General features: G+C 45.9%; 1 protein-coding gene across 1 annotated transcript in view; it reads left to right on the top strand.

Moving 5' to 3' along the window:
* The first annotated feature begins 3,957 nt into the window (after positions 1–3,957).
* Positions 3,958–21,454, top strand: part of SGPP2 (sphingosine-1-phosphate phosphatase 2) — a 35,044-nt gene continuing 17,547 nt past the window's right edge. The window contains exons 1-2 of the mRNA XM_066556612.1: positions 3,958–4,167; positions 18,127–18,285. Of these exons, the coding sequence (XP_066412709.1) occupies positions 3,958–4,167; positions 18,127–18,285 (369 nt within the window). The remainder of the gene's footprint in view (positions 4,168–18,126; positions 18,286–21,454) is intronic.

Here is a 21,454-nt window from a genome sequence, read left to right on the forward strand (position 1 = left end):
GTGAGAATTATTAACAAATGGGTCTACAGTTCCATTTCTCTCCATGTCTAAGTTGCAGGACTTGGTGAGCAGTTTGGAGCCCAAAGGACTGATGAATTAACACACAGTGTGCTGCAGTTTTACATTTTCTGACCATCTGTGACAATTGCTGTGTGTTCAGTGCATTGAAGGCTGCAGAAGGATCACAGGTTCCAATCTTTCTCTATCACTCAGCTAAACTAATGAAGATATTGGCATAGAAAACATTTTCTCCTAGTCAGAAAAGACCTACAAAATGTGCAGGCTTGAGACCCAGTACAGCTGTGCAGACTCCTGTTGAGCTTCTTTCTTTATTGACCTTTCCTGCATTTTTTTCTGTAAAAACATTCCTTAAAACAGGATTTTATTTGACCTTTGTTAGGTATTGAATAAAAAGCAAAAACTCAAGTGCTGTGGAAACCACAGTCTCTCATGTGTTGGTTTCCAAGGGCACTTTCTACAGATTTTTTTCATCTCTTCACCATATTTTAAAATCTTCAGTTCTTCCAGCTAATCTGAGAAAGCTCCATTTTCTTGCCTGCAAGGTTAGTGGGTGGTTGGGTCTGACATTCAGTACTGAAAGTCTCAGATCCAAAATAATGTGTTCAGTAGCTTGTCAACTAAATATAATGAAAAAGCAAAAGTCTTATAAAAAGAGTACTTGTAACTTGTAGTATTAAAGCATACACATTTTAATGGTTTCTTTCTCAGTAGAAAGAGTAAAAAATGCAAATTGCCAGAAAATGGTGAAGGAAGATGAAATTAAGAGTTGGGCTCTGAGTATGTTGAGAAAATGACTGAGGAAATGAAAACACGTGGGATGAAGCTGAGGAGAAAATTTGTTTAAACCTGTTGAAATACAATGCTGTGGTACTTGATGAGTTGGTGGGGCTCTGTCTTGACCTATGGCCAAAGGATGTCTGTGTGTAGGATTCCTGAGTGCCACCCCTCCCTCTGGCACAGCCCACATCTCACTGCCAAGGTCACTGGTCCCAGGCCACCGTGTGCTGGTGTTTGCAGCTCTGCCACATCCTCAGCATCCCTCCAGGCACCAGAGACACTGCCAAGGCCTCTCCCTGGAACCAGACACGTCCCACCAGGCAGGGGCTTCAATTTGTTCATGCTCCTGTCAATTCAGTGGTTTTTTGTTTGGAAAACCACAGTTCTGACAGTTGTGTTTGTAAATCATAAGCCACGGCCTCCTCAGAGGGATCTCAACAGAAATAACTGAGTGTGAGCTTCCACAGTGAAATGTGGCTGCTGTCTGTAGAGTGACAGTAAAACCTGTGCTCGTATTTTGCTCCTCCAGACCCATTCTCTCAGCCTAAGGGAAAACAAGGCTTGTGTGGCTGTCAGGATTGCAAACTCAGGCTGACATCTGAAAACTGAGCTGTGCTCTCCTACCACCATCATCCAGCCCTGGAATTTGTACTTCACTCTTAACTTTGTTGATGCTGAAGGCAAAATTATCCACCATCATGACAATGACACCCGTTGTTGTTAAGGAAATGCCTTCAGCACAAGGCACTATTCTCAGCTTTCTCAAAAGTTATCTTTTGTATTCTCATCTTTCATGCTTTTCCTCAGCCCAGGGGTGATTTTCTTCCCTTGTGAAAATGTAGCTAAATACTAACCAGCTATTAAGCTATTAGTGAGATATTTTGGCTTTGGATGAGGCAGTTTCTCTAGATAAAGCTCTAAAAGCTTTTTTTTTGCTACTAGACAGTTTATAAATGACTTCTTTTAAACACTCTGAGAATCCACACATCTAGTCTTTTGCTGTGCCATTGATTCAACTGGCATATTAAAATTAACAATAAGTAGAAATTGTTCCCTTATTTTTTCTCTCTATTAAGTTTAGAGTGGGTTTGATTAATAAAACCTGAATTCTCATCAGCTGCATGCTGACCTCCTCACTGAGACACATTCCCACTAACCTATGTGTGCACCTGCAGAGGAATTAGGGAGAAGCTGGCTGTGAATGCTGAGTTCTATTTTAATACCTGGGAAGTATTATAATGACATAACTATGTAGGCAGATCAGATAAATATTGACTTGTGGTTGACAAAGAGATGTTTTAAAATACCCACCAAGTGCTGGTTCCAGCCATGCACTTTCATTCCTGCTTTCCTGCTTTCCACTGTGTCCCTGGATGAGATCCTATCCCACTGGCATCAGTGGCAAGGCTCCCAGCTGCAATTTTACTGTAATACAGCCCTGTAAAGGGCTGTATTTTTACTCTTCAAATTAACATGTTACAAATTTTTGTGCGTTTTTCACATATCCAAGGAAAAGGAAAAAGAAGACAAATATTCCCCAGGTACTCATGAGTGCATCTAGTAAATTTTACACTATTAAAAAACAAACCCAGAAGCAAACAATAAATAATTCCCCCAAGTAGGAGTACAAACACAGCACAGGCTGCCTCCCTCCTCAGTCCCTGTGAGCTGGTTCTAACAGGGGAGCCCGGTCATCATGGCCAGGGCTGAGTGTGTGCACACACCAGCAGGGAGGAGAGCACCCAACACATGATGTGGGCAAACCTCTGCTGACAGAAGATTGTGTTTGGAGAAGATAAAAGAAAAATAATCACACAAACAATTAACTGAGATCCATGGAGTCTGCCCTGGACTGTGGATGGGATGATGAAGAGCTGTCCCTGGGATTCCTCACAGAGACCATGTGGCCCCAGCCCAGGCTGGGTGATGAGATGGCTCTGCCATCTCGAGAGCAGTGGTACTCATGGGGCCTTGGTGAGCATCTCCTGCAGACAGCCCAAACTGTGGCACAGGGACACACTGGCTTGCTAAAAAAGCAAAGGAACATGGCTTTGGTTTCCAAGTGCTCTGGAAAAAAATGCCTAGATGCAATCTTGCATAATTTGGGGTATTTGAGAATGAAAAAAAAGCAACAAACTTTAAATGAGTGTATGTTGAGCAAATAATGATTGTGCAATCCTTGTACAAAATATGTTTCTGGGAATAAAAATGGGGCTGTTCTAAAAAGAAAAAAAAAATGCATTGATGGAACTAAGGTGCTAAATGTTTCAAACATAGGAATCAGCAGGGATCACCTGTGGCAAGGTTTGCAGCCCTAGAACTTCAGGGGCATCTTCCAAGGGATAACTCCTCTTTTTCTGTAGGAAACTCCACAGCTGTATTTAAGGGATAAAATATTTAGAGATGTATCCTTAGAGGTGTATGTGTACATGTGATGTATACAACGTTGGTGTGCAAATATTTGGGAAAAGAAATAAAAGCTGGTTCCAAAACCGAACAAAATGAAACTGGGGACAGCTCAGGGTGCATTTTACACCATGAGATGAATTGACAGAATATGAGCCCATGTAGCATGGCATCCACACCTAACTGTTTTTCCCAAAGATCTTGGTGCGATTTAGAGCATTCTATCTTCAGGGAGACATCATGGCAGGAAAAACACCAAAGAAAAGGAACATGCTGAATGTCCTGTCCTTGCCGGGGGGTGACCGCTGGGTTGGGAGCCGGGGCGGGGAAGCGCAGGGCCGGCAAGGGGCGCTCCCGGGCGGGGCATCGCACCTGTGCGGGAGGGGCGGGGCGGGATAGGGCACCTGTGCGGGAGGGACAGGACATGGCACCTGTGCGGGAGGGACAGGACAGGGCACCTGTGCGGGAGGGACAGGACATGGCACCTGTGCGGGAGGGACAGGACAGGGCACCTGTGCGGGAGGGGCGGGACATGGCACCTGTGCGGGAGGGGCGGGGCGGGACATGGCACCTGTGCGGGAGGGGCGGGACATGGCACCTGTGCGGGAGGGACAGGACATGGCACCTGTGCGGGAGGGGCGGGACATGGCACCTGTGCGGGAGGGGCGGGACGGGGCGGGGCGGGCGCACCTGCCCGCGGCCCCGCGGCCGGCGGGGCGCGCTGGGGCCGCGCAGCGCGGAGCTGGCGGCAGCATGGCCCGCCTGCTGGGCACCCTGCGCAGCTCCCAGCCCGTGGCGCGCTTCCAGCGCTCCTGCGGGCTCTTCCCCGCCGGCGAGGAGGGCGGCGGCAGCGGCGAGCCCGCGGAGGGGCCCCGGGACGGCGGCGCCTGCAATGGAGCGGGCGCGCTGCGCCGCCCGGCCGGCGCTGCCCCCGGCGGGGTGCGGAGCGGCCGCGGCCCGCAGGTGAGTGCGGGGGGGAGGCCCGGCCGTGACTCAGCAGAGCCGCCCCCGGCACCGAGCGCGCAGGGATGCCCCGGGAGGGTCCCCCCGCATCCCGCCGCCCGCGGGATGGGAGGAGGGAAAAAGGGTTGGGGCTGCGAGCGGGGAGCGCTGTGCGCTGCCGCAGCCCGGCTGCATCCCGGCCCCGCCGGGGAGGCGTCCGTGGGCTCTCGGCTCTCCCCCATCGCTGAGTCCCCGGGATGGGGCACTCGGTGCGAGCGGAAGTTGCCTGCGGAAGGACCTGGGAGGCACCGCGGTGTCGCCCCGGGATGCGGCAGGGAAGGAGCAGCTCTGTTCTGTCTCCGAGCGGGGCGCACCTGCCGTGGTGCTGCGCTCTGCCCGGCCCCTGCCCGCTGCCCACGGTGTGCGGCTGTGCCGGGTCCCTGCCCCTGCCCGCTCCGAGCGGCTGTGCCGGGTCCCTGCCCACGGTGTGTGGCTGTGCCGGGTCCCTGCCCGCTGCCCGCTCCGAGCGGCTGTGCCCGGTCCCTGCCGCTGCCCACGGTGTGCGGCTGTGCCCGGTCCCTGCCGCTGCCCACGGTGTGCGGCTGTGCCCCCAGCCGGGCCCGGCCCCTGCCCCTGCCCGCTCCGAGCGGCTCAGCCCTGCTGGCGCAGCCGAGCTGCCCATGGAGACGCGCAGCGCTTCCCGCTGGCCAGGCAGGTCGCGGCGTTTGCCGGCACAGTCAGTAATTCCCCCGTGTATCAGAAGGAACAGGGAAAGGTATGATGCAAGCCGTGTGTACAGGTCGGACGACCTGCTTTTTGTCTTACTGTAATGACTCGAATTCATTAGCAGATCCTTTTGTGGTGCCTTTTGGAAAGCAGGCGTGATAATGGGCTTTCAAATGCTACCTGCAACATAAACATGGACCAGCCATGAATGTCGTAACTCTACCACTCCTTCCCTTCCATGCTATTTTACTCTTCCCTGTTCCTCATCCAGTGATCAGATTCCCATTTCAAGCATCTAAAATTCTTCCTTAGCTGCTGCTTGACACTTTCTCAATTAGATGTAGTTCAGTGTGTTCACTTCTGAACTACAGTAAGCTCTATTTTGGGTAAACTATGCAGGTAATTCACTAAAAGATTTACTGTCACTGCTTTCTTTTGAACAGTGACATAGTTCATGTAGCAGTGTTGATACTAAATCCTGTCCAAGTTAATGCTCCATGAATGCAGCTGTTCACCTTAAGCAATTGTTTTGGGTTTCATGAAGCAAGGCACAATTACCTTTATGTGAAGGGTGAATGTGTTCTGCTTGAGACTCCATGAAACTTGGAGATAGAAGCAGAAGGATTTGATTCCACATAATTATGACACTCTGAAACATGAAAGTTGCGTTCAAACACCCCCAAAATGGAGATAGGAGTAATAGATTGAACAGTGTTTCAGTGAAGTGCTAGAATTATAAAGACATGCTCTCTCTGTTCCTTTTTATCTTAACTGGAAATGGAAAGTCCATTTTTACAAGGAGCATCTTTTGCAACTTGATAAGAAATGTGAAAAGTGAATTTGGGTCTCCCTTAGGCTAAGGCTCAGACCCCCTGCTTTGTTGCTAAATGACCTGAGGTTACCCTGACGTATCTGCAAGTAAACAGGTTTAGGAATCTCATTTAAATAGCAAATTCCTTGGCCATGAATTCTCTATGGATAGTGTCATTTTCTTGCTACTAGCTGCAGGTGTTTGCAGAAAGGTGCTGAAGTGCTGCTCCTGCATCTCCCTCCTGGAGCCTTGTGTGGCTCTGTGCTCATCCATGTCTTCCCGAAACTTGGGAGTTTCAAAGTCCTTGTCATCAGGACAGTTGATTTCTATAGGGTTGTAACTTTCACACTGCTTTGTCTTTACTGTCACAACTGTCTTACACAGGAGAACCTGAGAATCTTTAAGTTCTTGGACAACCACTAGGTTATACCTGTAAAACCAGAGCATTTTGCATGCAGTGAAGAAGGTGTGAATGGCTTACTGGATGATGGGACTGCCACAGCTCTAAGTCTCCAGGACATCCCCCTGTTCTTCAGTGCCAGCTCTCAGGTCCCTGCATCTGACCTGGGCTAGATGTGTGCCAGGGTGGCCCAGCTGGAGATACTGGGGAGAGGCAGCTGAGGGCTGGTGGCACTTTGGGAGGGGATGGGCACACCTGGTAGGGAAGATGCCATACTGTAATGAGAGGAGAGAGGATGTCTCAAAGAGGTAAAAGGACAGAGCAGCTCTTCCTTTGGAAGGAGGAGGATTTAATTATTGCAAACATTTGTGCCAGGAGCGTTGCTTGCAATTCATGACCGTCTTTGTTTATGTTTATGTATAACCTGGGCATGAAGTGTGTGTTAAAAAAAAAAGAAGCCACAATGCCTGATTACAATGGCCAGCAGCAGCATGAGTGGCTGTGTTTCTGAATCTTTGTAAATCAGTCCTGCCTGCCTCACAGGAGTTGCCATGAGATTAGACAGGGAATGAAGTGCTTAGATGTGACAGCTGTGGCTGCATGCAGTTCTTAAATATTGAATCAGTCACCTAGCCTGCTTGCTTGATGTTCCTTGGTTACCAGATGACTTAGAATCACTTTTGAATACCTCAAATGCCAGCTCTGGTGTCTGGGTGATACAGAATGGTGCTAGTCCAACACACTAACTGGGTTTATGTCTTGGCTTGGACTAGATATTGAATCTATGGGCTTTTAGTGGAGAACCTGTCTGGGTTTATTACTACAGAAGACAAGAGAGCAATTCCTTGTAATTATCCTGTCTATGGTTAATACTAGTTTCTTTTTTGTACTGCTTTCTATTATTAGTTTTTCACCAGAAATGTAGTTCTGGAACAGCTGAAAGGTATCTTTTCCTGACACTTTGTAGGAAATCCTCAAGCTGTGCTCTTAAAAACACAAATATACTACCTGAAGCTGGTGTTCTGTGAGTGGTCAAATAAAGGCCATGTATATTTTTAAAGTGGAGCTTTGCTTATCTCTAATCTCCTGGTGGACTTTTGCTCCTGGAACTGATAGCCTTAATGAAAGGGTACGAAAGAAAACAACAGCCTTCTATTCGAAGTTCTTTGTAGAGATTTGTTTGTCTTTCTCCACTCTTCCTCTCCCAGATGCTTTATCATCTCAAGATCTGTCTTCCTGCCTTGGAGAGAGTACAGTTCATGTTTACACTGTAGTTATTCCTTAACTGTCAGAACTGCTCTGAGCTGGCACCATGCTTACAAACTGCCTGATGCTGATTAGTGATTGTATGGTTCCTGCTCATGCTGTAGGTGAGGAGGATAATAACCAGGATAACAGCCAGGTGGTGGTAACAGAAACAGAGAAGGTGGGTACAAACTGCACCTCCATGTCAGATGTATTACAGTCCCCAAAAATGTGGTAAATTACTTGCAAGATATAGATGAAAACACTGTTTTTGCTGTGATGGGATGGTTGGTAATTTGAAGCATGTTTGCTCTAGAGCCTGAGTCAAGGTCTCTCTTCTGTGGTGGTCCCTTGCAATAGATTTTTGTAGCAGCCTCAGAGTATTGCTTTTTCTTTTTAAATGGTTTTGCAGGCTTACTTTGTTTCATGTTGTTTCCCCTTCCATGAAGCAGTAAGTTGGTGGTAGCTGAGGCAGGTTCAGCAGGAGAGGCAAACCCTTGTGAAAAAAGCCCACGAGCACTGCTAGGAGAACAGGCTCTAGTGCTAACACTTTGTCCCCCTAGAGAATACAGCTGAACTTTTGGAAGCTCCTCAGTTTGGAGCTGCAGCTGGGGAAACATGAGCTGCAGTTTCTGGTTTCAATGGGCTGAGCACAAGGCTCACACTCCCCAGCATCGCTCTGGCACTCTGTGGTCAGATCTCCCCTTCCTGGAGAAGGTGGGAGCTCGACCATCCTGCAGGTGTCCAGGTCTTGGTTTGAGGCTCTAGCAGCCAGTGAGGGATGGTGTTCATTCATCATGAATGAGATGGCTTCATGGAGGGTTTTGGCCAGCCCTGAGTGAGGGTCCTTTGGAAGATGACAGCAGAATCACATCCAAGATTCAGGTAGTGTGGGCAGCCCTGGGAGAATCTGTTAGCACTGGGTTTGCCTCTCCTCAGGGAGCAGCCTTGCATCCCCTCTGCAGAATAGGCTGCAAAGACAGCTCTGTGCTGTTTGTTACCATCTCAGCTTCAGGATCCTGCTGCAGAGTCCCCTGGAGCTCACAGGAGTTTGTGAAGCTTTGCTGATTGCAGTGGATATCCTGTGTGGTGCTGAGAGAGTGGGTGCTGGCGCAGGGGCTGTGCTGGCAGCCCAGCTCCTTACACTGATGATGATGATGTGCTTCATGGCTCACAGCCTGAGTCATCTTTTTGGAGGCCACTGGACCTCATAATGAGGAGCTGTCAGGATCCCAGGATTAATTCCAGTGCTTGGAGGTGAGCCACTCACTGCTTTATAATTCTGCTGATTGTCTTGGGCCATTACTTCAGATATCAACCAGAATAATAAAAGTTAATCTGCTGTTGTTTTTCTCGTTTGGGTCTCTGGAGAACAGGAGTGCATTTAACAAACAAGAAGCCAGAAAAAATGTGTTCTGGAAAATCCCTTTGGACAGCCAGTTCTTGCAATTTATCTCATTGTTATGCTCTGCAGAGAATGTGTATAGGTCATCTGGGCAGTGGAAGATGACTAATGACTGCTATAGCAAGTAAATCTGTGGTCTAGAGGGTACAGGTAGTGTTGTCTAAACTATGATTTTTTTATTTAAAATGTCTCTTCACTTTCCTGCTTTAAAGGCTTTCATATCAGTCTGGTTTGGTGAGCACCTGTAACTTACTTTCCCAAGGTAAACTGCTATTGGTCTAGATGTAGAGGAGTGTGAATGCTTTAATATGGACCTAAATTGCTGATTTATTTATTTTATTACTAAATTTTGGAATATTTATTACTAGATATAAAAATAAAAAACATGTTTAATCCTTCCTTTTGAAGACAGCTGGCAGTTGCAAACCACTGTTAATAAGGTTCTCTGCGCCTGTGGGTTCTGGCACACAGGAAATGGTCACTATCAGCCCTGGTCAGGTCATTTTTATCCCCTTTGCAGCTTGCTCCACTGCATGGAATTGTGGCTGCTTACTTAAGTCAACCACTTTATGAGGTGTAGTGCCTTTAGTGTTCCCCATTATCATTTTCTTTGCCAAGTGAGACTGTTGGGGTGCTTTATTTTACAGGAGGAGTCAGTGTCAGACACCTCAGTTATGCCACAGGAGCAAAGCCTGGCTGTTTGCAGTGGAAAGGGCCCAGAGGCATTAGCAGTGAGGAACCTGTTCCCTGACAAATGTACAGCCCACCCACCAGGGTCTGTGCCAGGAAGCAAAGGGCAGAGCAAGCAAAAGACTGAAAGAAAGGTCTAGGGAGGAGAAGGGAGTCCCTATGGAAGGGCAATGACACACATGCCACCTGCAGGTGTGAGGTGCCAGGGTGAGTTTTGAACTGGGACTGACTGAAGTGTTAAAGCTTGCAAGCACCTGCCCAAAAGTGCCACCAGCTGGTGCCAAGCTGTGCTGGCTGGGGGAGTGCCAGGGGGCTGCCCTCCTTCACTGGGGTAGGAGATCCAGGCCCTGAAGCAGCACTTGGCAACATCAGCTTGGTCTCCTTGTGTGTTGCTCCATGAGAAAGAGAGCTGACATCAGCATGGCCTGCACTAAGTGCAGCTAACAGTGAGGCAGCAGTGAATGAAGAACACCTGGTCTGCAGCTCTCCTCCCAGGGGCAGGCTGGCTGCTGAGCTCTCCTCCCATGTGCCTCTCCACAGCTGCAATTGAACACATCCCTTCCTCCTTACAGGGCTCTGTGCCTTTTGGGAGCTCAGGGACAAGGTACCTGCATACATGGCATGGCATTTAACCCAAATACTCAGCACTACCTTAGGAAACTGCTCTTTGACTCCAATCTTGGAACCATCTGCTGGCAAAAATGTCACTTCACCCTGCGCTGGTGCCTGATTGTAAGAGATTGAAACAAATAGTTTAGCTGGCTGAAAATGGTATGGTGTTACTCTGTTTATGTTCCAGAAGCCTTGCTGCTCTGTGCCTCTCAGAGCAGACCTCTGCCATGGAACTAATCTTTGAGCAAAATTAGCTGACTGGAATCATGATGCTGCTGTGTAGAAAAAAGTGATTAATCTAAGGTGTCTTTTCCAGGCTGAAGTTAATTTCTAAAAAAATCTGAATGTGAGAACAGGCTTTTTGCTCTGCAAAGAAATCTAACAGTGAAGTCCTGGTTCTCCATGGTCATTGGCCACTCCTGCAAGTTCTCTTGGGTTGGATTAGGTTAGGTTAAGTGAAGCTTCTCTTGAGGATCTTCACACATGGTGTGCTGGGGCAAAAGTGAGTGACAGGCTTCCCATTCCTCCTCCTCCTCCTCAGTCTCTCTGCAGAGCACCTTGGGTATCCAGCAGCCATGCAGGCCCTGGTAACACTCTGACTCATTTGGTTTTGGCAGAAAGTCAAAACTAAGAGGTGGTGCTTGAGGGAGATGGGTGGGTGTGTGGGCAGGGTGACCTCTAAAGCTGTGCTGCTGGAAAACTGCTGTGTTGTGGCACATCCTTCTACCCAAAACCAGTTTTAGTAACACTGTACCTTTGGAAATATGAAGTACAGTAAGTTTCAGAGGAATCTGATATCTGTTTTGAAGCTGGAATCTCTACCTTTCTGAACTGCCTAAAATTTGCTTCCTCTGTTTCTTAACTTGCCTTTTCCTCCCTCTGTCCACAGACACTGATGCTACCTAATCCTTAAAACACCTTCCTCAGACATTTCCAGGTGTAAGCTCTGTGTTGCACCCCATAAAATTGCAGTCTAATTCTCATAAATTAAAATGCAATTAAATAAACCTGTTCTTCCACTGTAAAACAGGGAAGAAGGAAACCTTTTCCTTCTGTCCTTCCCCTGCCTGCCTCAGTTGCCCTGTTATTTCCACCTTGCACAAATTGGCCAGTTGGAATGTGGGAGGATGCTGAAGTGCACCTACCACATCTGTCAGGGCAGCTGAAAGAGCCCAGCCTCTGCCTGGCAAAACAGAGCTCAGGGGATGAAGGAGGTGAGCTGATCCAGGAGAAGTGCAGCCCTATTTGTGCTGCTGTTGTGCAGCTTTCTTGGCAGAAAAGTGCTGCAGACACACATCAGTGATTTGTAACAAAAGTGTCAGAGCTGGGCTCCTGGGAAGTTACTCCAGCAACTGGAATGACCACGAGAGGAACAGCTTTCCATAAAGAGTGGGCAAGGAAATAAATGCAGAGCTGTTACCCTCCATGCTGGAAAGGTGCCTTCAGGTGTGTGCTCAAAAGTCTGAAGATTATGGTGGAAGGCAGACCTATTGGAATTCCTCAAAATTATACTGCAAGAAAAGGGGTGAAACATAATTCTGATGCCAGGACACCACTGTGTGGAGGGAGGTCAGACAGCCTTGCTTTTTCAATAGCAACAAGCAAAAACTCCCAAGTATATGAGCTGCTAGGTTTGAGGTTTGGCTAGATGATCTTTAAAGGTCCCCTTCCAACCCAAACTATGATTCTCTGATTCATGGATGTCAACTCTCCAGGCCTCTGCTAAGAAAGGACATAAGAAGTTAAATGGCCTGTGAGTTGGAATGTCACAATGGACACCTTTTGGTGGAAAGTGATGAGAGTCTCTTCAGAACAGGTTTCAGAGCCATGTGGAAACCACCAGACGGAAATGTGGCTGTGAGAGGCATGATGCCTGTGAGGTGAACTTAGAAGAAGGTGCAGATAGGCTGGAGGGATGAGAACAGAAGTCAAATAGTCTTGTCAAGCTGAAGGTATGGTTGAAAATTGACTTCTATTCAACAGGTGCAGATACTTATTGAAGAAGCAGATGTAGACTCAGCTGTAGAATAGAACAATAGATGTGGTAGACATTTCATGGAGGAAAAAAAGTTGTTTGAAATCACAGGTTTGACATGGTTCAATGGTGATAAACCTCTGAAAATGGTGACTGCCTGCAAAATGAATGACGTTGTGCAGGACTGTTCCTTCAGCATTGCTGAAGTGTCACATCTGATCTTTGGGCTCTGTAATTCAAGACAGGCATGGTAGGTGCTGTGTCTGCAAAATGCTCAGTACCCCCTGTAAGAATTGCCAGGTGTTTAGGGAGTGAAGGAATTATGTCATTTTTGAATGCTTGTAACAATCTTCTCCTGTGCCAGCCTTCACAGGAAGGAAGCAATTTGTTCCTTGTCTTCAGTAGATAAGAAAATAGCCATAGGTTTCAATTTCAGCAAGAGTTTCAGGCTAGATGGCAGGAGAGCAAAGCTCTTGGACATGGCCTGGAGCAAGCAGTGGAGTTTCCAGCTCTGGTTCAGTAAGGACAGGTTAGACAAACTTCCACCAGAGTGGTGGGAGTGTAAGCCATCCATCCTTGGTGGACAAGCTGGACCAGCCTTGGTTTAGGCTGTCTGTCAGGAAATGTGAGGCTGTCCTTCCCAGTGACTGCAGGTATGGTCCTCCACAGGCAATCTCAGCCTCCTGAGCAGCTACTCCCCTTTCTATCTGAAAGAGACTTTGGTTTCTTTAGGACAGCTTTCTTTAAGGAAGACAACATAATCAATTTCTCTTCTTTGATCCTTCCTATTAATTGCCTGAACAAATGCTCTGTCAACACTAGTCTTATGTTATTCTACTTTATATTTAAATGACTTGGCAGGTTCTGTTACTTCTACATGTGTTCCCAAGGAAGGAGGCTAATCATGTTACTTCTAGAGCAAGATACAAAAATAAAACCTGTAATTCACTCATCTCCCAACTACTAATCAGAGTGGAAGGAAAACAATATGAAGATTAAAAAATTAAATCTTCACACATAAACTGAAGTGTTTTAACTGTGTTCTGGACCCATTCCAGCTTCAGTGTGCTGCTTGATGTGCAGATGTGTGCATCTGTCTCAGCTGGCCATCCTTTACAGGCTGAAGGAAGATTTTGGATGAACACACTGATGTGTGGTGATGGGATGGGCATTGTGCCCAGGGGGGCAGTGTTGGTGAGAGACTTTCATGTACCTTTCCCAGTGACTGTTTGGGTGGTCCCAGCCTTTGGTCTGGCAAACCACAGCCCCTTTCAGCCTGACTGCTTCCAGCCCTCCCTGGTGCTGCTGGCTGTGCAGCACTGCTCTGCTATTGTACCTTGCTGAGGATTTTATCTAATGCCTTTTGGAATGAGTTAAGAAATTGCTGAAATGCTCCCAGCATTCTGCCTGATTTTTAGGCTGCCCACTGGTTCTTTACCTGAGACCACTGAAAGTGCTGTGACTCTCTGGCTTGAAGGTTGAGCATTATGTCTCATGCAATGGTTGTCTTGCTTCTGCATCAGCTGATGGTTGCAGGCCACATCCCTGCTCATTAGGCCAGGAGTGCCTGCTGCTGCCTTTGCTTGCACAACAGCTGGGAGCTGGATGTGTCCTCTGTGTGCTGCTCAACAAGGACCTGCTGCAACAGCAGAGCTGGACAAGATTTTATGACATTTAAGGAGGATTTTCTTGTGATTTCTGTTTGTCTTCATCCCCACATTTCTGAGGTTTTGGTTGGCTCTAGGTGTCCCTCCAACAACAACACCCTGTAAACCTGGACAGCTCTTGAAAACTGGCTGCTTCATGACTAAAAAATTAATTCCTTGTTTTAAAGCATTTAAACAGAGTGGGAAGCTGCACATATGTATGAGTTTGGTTAGGTGTATTTTTGATGCCTTGGGGCTCCTTGTGTGTCCTTTGTGGGCTCTGTGTGCTGTTGTCCTGCCCCTGGTGTCTCCTGACATCCCTGCAGTTCCTCCCATGACTCTGCTGCTCCTTTGCTGGCTCCCTCACCCTACCAGGGGTGCTGTGCACCCAGCCAGGGGCTCGTGGTCACACCAGGATCTCCACTGGGGCACAGCCCCTGTCCCTGGCCACCCCTTCCTTCCTCCTGGAGCAATGGGTTGCAGGGTTGGTGCTGCCTCTGGCTGCTTGTTGGATCTTCAGAAAACTCAATGTGTTTGACTGCAGCTGTGCTGTTGGATGGAAGAGCTGAAGCTTTTGATAATCATGGGGTTTGCTTTTTCTTATTTTCCAAAATCTAATTGCCACTATCTAATTTTTTTTTGTTGTTGTGACTTGATAGGTTACTTTTTTAACTTGCACAGTTAATAAACATAAAGTGATGTAAAACTGTCTGCTTATGCAGAATATTCCAGTACAGAAGGCTTTTCCCACTGGTTTTACTCTAAACAGTACAGCCCTGTGGAGCTGATTTGTCTGATTTACATTGTCTTTGTGTACAGCAGCATCTAGACTGGAATTTTTGGGGTTTTTTTTCTTTTGTGCTTGAATTTTGGTGGCTTCTCTAAATTTAGAACCCTTTTTCTTAGTGCATTAAAAAACCTTAAAGTGAAAAGTATGTAATGTGTTAATTAGGGACTTTGGGAGGGAAACTCCTAATCTTTTGCAAGGCAATTCTTGGAAGGGGAGTAAGGGACTTCAAGAACTTCAATTAAACATGTACATCTTCCGAAAGATCCACAGTAATTGAGAGCTGAGAACAGAGTGTTGGTTAATGGGATCTCTGGGTCACACTCTGAGCCTTAGAAGTCTGATACTGCACAGCTTGTCTCTAGAGACAGGGCAGGAAAAGCTGGGGCCTGTTTTGCTCTCTGACAAGAAATCTCCCAGAGGAATTGCAAGGAATACTATCTTTGCACAGTTACTTTTTTTTTCCCAAAAAATACATTTTTGGGAATGTACAAAAATACATTTTTACATTTATTATGTTAGTGGCTCAGCTGCTGTTCCTTTGCTTCAGCTTTGAAGGCTAAACACTACATCTATACATGATTTCTAAAAGGATGGATTCCTCCTATGCTGTGTCATTGTGTGCTACTGTATCCTCAGAGCCACCAGGGTGTTGGTTTGCCCTGCTCTGCTGGCCCTGGGGGAATGTTTGGGGATGCTCCCCTGCTCCAGGGTGCTGTGGCAGCTCCTGCTGTGGGTGACCCACCCCTGTGCTGAGACTGCAAGTGTGGGATGACCTGCAAGAGCCATTTCTGTGCCAATAGCTGGGTAGTTTATTTATGAGACTCATACATCCATGAGAGTTTCTTGTAGCCTGAGCACTTGAGGTTTTCCAAAACAGACATTCTACAGTTGGTGAGAAGGGTCATTTTTGTGAAATTACCTGTTTCTGTGGCTGTGAATGTTGAGGCTTATTACATCTTGCTTTAGAAATGCTCTAAAAATTCTGATTTTATCTACAGATTTAATTGCTGCCCATTAAGACCTCTCTGATCCAGACTGAGTAGCAATGGAGATGGATGGAAGAATGATATGCTGAAAGGGCTTCAGGCACTGTGGAAGGCATCAGGTCACTGCAGTACATTACGAAAAACCAAGTCTAAAGATAGGAGTTACTTAAAATTAGAGATTGAATGAATTTCTGGGAATGTTAGGAGATGTTAACACAAATAATGGATTTTTCTGCACTGGGAAGGCGCTCCACAAAGCACTGCACTCTGCTTTCTGCAGAAACAGTGTGTGTAGATGGTAAATGTGAGCTAACTGCAGTCTGAAGGTGCATGGAGGAGGCTCGCTGTACCTACAGTGCTTTGGGATCACAACAAATGCAAGCATCACTTTATTACTATGCACTGCCAAGCACCACGTGGAGCAATTCTGTGGCACTCTGAGTGCCTGACATGTGGCTGTGGCAGGCTCTGTTTGTCCCCTGCCACACATTGGCTGTCACAAGCGCTGGTGTGGAGTTAAAAAAAAAAAGGTGCTAAAAATCCAACCAAATGTGTGTGTGATTTCTAATAGAAAAGGAATGGAAGGAAAAGAAAAGAAAGGTTTTAAGAATTGGAATGGAATCATGTGGAATGACTTGGACCTGGAAATATTTTTTTAGCTCCACATTTCTTTTAGAACCTGATAAATATACTTTCCCCCACAAAACAATTACTGGAATTAGAAGGCTTTATCCTTCATCCCATGAGGCTGCAAGTATAAAAGCATTACCTTAGGGATGTGTCTGATCCTCTCTGAGCTAAAGCACACATAATTCCCAATACCTTGGAGATTAATGCTTAAGTGAGGAGTTAGTGGTGCCAGCAGAGGGCTTTCTGTGGGGCCAGGTTAAGTGTCACCAAATTCAGTTCCAGGATCTCAGACAGAAGCATTAGAGCTGCTGATTGCACTGGGGGTGTTTTCTAAGTGGCAGATGAGACTTGAGACACTTAGACTGATTGCTCTGTCACACAGCCAGACACAGCATAGGGCTGTTACCCTGAAGTGATGCCAGTAACTCATCTGTGGCCTCTGTGACTGAGAGATGGGGGAACACTCCTCTGATCCTGGCACTTCCAAAAATGTTGAGTCATCTTTTCTGTTCATTGGTGCAAAAATCAATTTAAGTTGTGAGGTTTTTATGGTACTTGAATGGATGCAAGTTCTTTCCATCTTGCTTTTGTCATCTCCGTGCAGTTTGCCTCATCTCTGCATTAAAAGCAGATGAAGAGACTGGAGCTTCTAATGGCTTTTGCAGTGAGTCACAAGTGCATGTCCAGACTCCTTAGACAATTTTTATGTTTTCTCACTTGCATATAGGGTGAGAGTTTCTCTTTAGTAAACTAGTTACACAGCCAGCTCCAAGCATAAGTTTTCCTATTTGGTGAGTCAAAGCTCTCTTAACTTAGTGTGTCTGTGCTGAGACCCTCATGGTGCCTTCTCAGTTCCCATCTTTAGGAAGTTCTTTTGTCTTGTATTTACACAGCCAACGTGCATATTTTTAATTTTTTGGGGAGGATGGAGTGAGACTAGATTGGCTCCTTAGCTCCTCTCCTGAATCAAAAACTCCTATTTGTCTATCTATCTGTCTATCTCCTTATTTCCTGAAGTGACAGGTGTACCTACAAAATGTGATTCACTTGCCTGTTGCTCCTGCTAAGAGTGTGAGGCTTCTTTGTGGTGTCCTAGTCCCAAATGGCAGCAGCAGCAAACCTTTTCTAGACACATTCAACGAGTGGCCAAAGTCATGGCCTAAGCAATGTATGCTGTTGTGTGGCTTCCCAGCTCTGGAGGGCTGGGTGTCACCTTTTGGAAGAGAGAAACATGTTAGGTGGGGTACATCTAATGAAATAATCTAGCTACCAAATCCAGACACCAAATGAAATTTCATGCAGAGTAAAGTGAATAAATGAAGCACTAAAGTGTTGCTGTTTGCAATGTATCTACGGGTAATGCTGAAAAAGACAATCTTGTGGTTGTTACTTAAAATGTTGGAGTGAAAATCTGCTGGTGACAGGTGCAGCTCTTCTCTCTGCCCACTCAGAGCTGTTTGTTGCCCTGGCCCTGCTCTGCAGCTGTGCTTGCTGAGCCCAGTCCCAGGCAGGAGCTGAATCTTCCAGCTGTGGCACCTCAGTGTGGGGTGATCCTGTGAGATCCTGCACAGGGCTGGAGGCACCTGGGAAAAATCAGTGTTGAGGGCTGTTGTCAGCAGCACCTGGCAGCAAATTTCAGGGACTATAATGAGGCAATTTTTAAATGAAGTAGTTCGGTAATTGCATTTTAAGTTTTTCACCTCAAAATGCATTTCCAGTGAAAGCAGCGGTGACTTTGTCTACTGATGTAGAAATTTCAAACTTACATGTCAGTACCTTTTATGAAACACACCTGATTACCCTGGAGGAAAGGCTGATCCCTTCTCTTGAAAGTCTTTGTCCACGTGACTGCTGCCTTAGTCTGAATGGATTTCTGCTCTGCAGGAAATGTAGCTGTGCTATCTCTACAGTCTTCATTCTAGTACAAAAGCTGAACTTCATTTCTTGACACTTCTTATAACAAACTGTTTGGTTTAAGGACTGGAAACTGTAGCAGTTATAATATTTCAAATGTTTGTTATATTTTTCTACTTCACTAAAACAATAACATTCTCTCATTTCCAGGGTTGCACACAGAAGTATATTGTGAAGAACTACTTCTACTACTACTTGTTCAAGTTTTCAGCTGCTTTGGGTGAAGAGATTTTTTATATCACTTTCCTTCCATTTACCTACTGGAATATAGATCACTCTGTGTCTAGAAGAATGATAATTGTTTGGTCTGTAAGTATTTCTATGATTAATTTCAACTTTAATTCTGTATCCATAGCAATGTAATATTTAAGAACAAGAACAACCCTTCAAATGAACAAAATCCCTTCAAACCAAAGAAGCACCAACACTATTCATGTGCAGCTCATGTTTAGGAGGAAAAACCATTGCAATACTGACAGAGGAGGCGAGAGGCATCATCTGACTCAGGGTTTCTTCATCTCTGCCACATCTTGGGCTGACTTTTTTTTCAGCACAATCACTGACTGAGCTGCTTTTGATATAGATTGCACAGAATAGTTGGGAAAACACTTCCCAGTGCATCATAGTATTTCAAGGATTGCTTTTCATCACTTTAGGAAATCTTTCTCTTATTCTCATTTTTTCTGTGTAATTTCATATATTTCTGGCTTGGTTGAAGTTACTATAAACCTGATAGTAAAGAGATGTGCAGGCTGCAGTGGAATAAGCAGGGTGTTTCTGCAGTCACTTGAGGGGGGAAAGATCAGATGGTCTGTTGAAGGCTAAGACTTGAAAGCATTGATTTTTATTAATAGAGAGCATTCACAATTTAACTGACTTCAGCATTGCTTCAGCATGGGTTTGGGGTATCGAGAATAATGCATTTCCATTGTAGCACTGAAAAAACAGGAGATAACCAGGCACTTCAGGCCAGGACTAGCTGTTTTTTCACTGCCATTGCTCATCTAGGTATTGATCAGACATTGCTGCCCAAATAAAACCATTTTAGAACAGAGAAAGGAGGTAGGGAGCACCTCTGCTAGGTGCCAGAGCCTGGAGGTTTTACTATCAATCTACACTGATTTAAGAAACTGAATCTTGGTAAAAACTTAAATATGATATCCAAGTTTATCTATTTACAGTAAAGCTTCTCCGTGATCCAGTCAATTCTGGTTAATAATATTTTGTCTTTTGACCAAATAATATGATAAGAAATAATAAAAAGAACTTGAATTGAGTCATACACTTCAAATACACCTGGTCTTGGACAGAATACATCAGTTGCTTTGTGCCAATAACTTTAGTCAGTACATTTTATAAAGAGAACATGAAAAATATCTTGCAGATGAAATTTAGAAGTAGGTGGACACAGTATAACTAGAGCTGGGTTTTAGCCAGGAGTACACCTACAGCTTCTGGAAACGTGCCACAGAAGATGAAAATTGGTATTCACTGCCTTCTGGATTTGCATATTGCTCAAAAAAATGAGCCTTTGGAGCTCTTTACATGCATTTCTGTAGATTTGCTTTGTCTTTTCCTTGCAAGGAGTTCATCTGAGTATTAGCCAGACCTAGTCTGACTTAATTAGAATATTCAAGCATCTGATATTATGATAATTATTATTATTTTTCACTTACTGAGTTGTGGAGCTGAACTTTATACTGAAAAGGGGAAACTGTTTTAAATGCATGGGCTTGCAACAATCTGTATTTTTAAAACATGAATTGTATGTAACTGTGAAATGGCTAAAAATGTCCTTGCAGGCCATGTGTTAATGCTGTGGCATGTTCAGCTGGGAGGGTCTCTGCAGGTTGAGCAGGGAGTGGCACTCACAGTGCTGCTGCTGCTGCTGGTCTAACAGTCATAAAATCATACAATGGCTTGGCTTGGAAGGCACCTTAAAAATCACCTGTTTCCATCCCTCCTGCTGTGGGCAGGGACACCTTCACCAGACCAGGCTGCTCCAAGCCCTGTCCAGCCTGGCCTCAGATGCCTTGATCATGGATGTGACGTTTGTCTCAGCTGCAAGGGAAACACCAAGGTGTCAGTGGCACAGAGCTGTGCTTTTAACTGAATTGGAGGTTTTTGGTGATGGACTTTTGAAGAAATGCTTCTGAATGCATGATGATGATGTGTGGCTAAGAACTGTGTTAGATGACAGTAAAAATCCAGGCAGCCTGATAGTGTCAGACAACAGCTGTGAGTGGAGGGCTGGGAGGAGCATGAAGGGATAATTGCAGGACCCAGGCATGTCCTGCAGAAGGCTCTTGTCCATCTGGGGAAAGGGGCTGGTATCAAAGGAGAGCCCCAAGGGAAAGGCAGGAGTAGTTCCCCTTTAAAGGGGTGCTCAGGATGAGGAGAGGTTGTTAGCGAAGCTCTCAGGGAGAGAGAGTGGACCAGCAATGACTTTTTCAAGAACCTGGGACAAAGCACATGGATATGCTGGGAACATGCTTGGCAGGGATGATGGTGACATGGAGGGTGACACCACTGGCCAGGAGAAGTGGCTCTGGAGAATGAGGGTGCTGAGGGTGGTACTTCTTGTGCTGTTTCCCACTTAAACCTGTTAAGTTTCTGCTGCAAGTGGGAAATGACAATGTTGGTCAGGATGAATCATGGGAGTTTCTTCCCTTAAAAATTAAAGCAGCATTAATGGTGTTTACAAAGAGTTCCTGCCATCTTATCTGTAATAGTTTATGCAGAGCCAGTCACCCCCTTTTGAGAAAGATAATTTCAAATTGGAGCAGGGCCAGGGATGATTAAAGAACACACTATTTTCTGAGCAGAGACTGAAAGCTTAGATAAATCCCTAGCAAAATGAAGTTGGAGAGAGAATGGGGCTGGCTGCAAAAACCATGGGAAGGAAGGAGCTTCTTAAAATAAAACTACAGTCACAAGAAGAAACATGCATAAGGCAGTCATGAATAATTTCAGTTGAAGCCAAAGGTTGTGAAATAGCTCTAGAAGGGTGAAGGGCAGAAAGAAAAATTATAAAGTTTATTTCAGCAGCAGCAGAGGAGTGGACTTGGAACCCTGGAATGTCTTCTCCAGCCCTGGGTCCCCAGAGCCAGCTGCTTGTGCTTTCCTGTTCAGGTGGATGGCTGTGGGAAATGCTGACTGGTTTTGCATCCAGATGCTTTGGCAGCCTAAAGCAGCATGTTGTGCTTCCATGGGGCCTTGCCTCTGAGGATTCAGGGTATATATGCAGGCTTCAGCTTTACCTTTGTGAACAGATGGAGGAAATAACTGCATGAAACCTCTGAGAAAGGTGCTGAGTCAGTAATGAAGGTCCCCTGGTGTCTTCGCTTCTCTTCTCCAGCAATTTGAAGTAAACACTCTTGAAACTGCACAGGCAAGGCTTTCATGCCTGTGACTCTTGCAATTTCAGCCAGGAAGTGCAGAGATGAGAAACAGCTTCACACAGTCCCCAAATGTACTT

Source organism: Molothrus aeneus, chromosome 10 (assembly GCF_037042795.1).
Source record: "Molothrus aeneus isolate 106 chromosome 10, BPBGC_Maene_1.0, whole genome shotgun sequence".
Lineage (NCBI taxonomy): Eukaryota > Metazoa > Chordata > Aves > Passeriformes > Icteridae > Molothrus > Molothrus aeneus.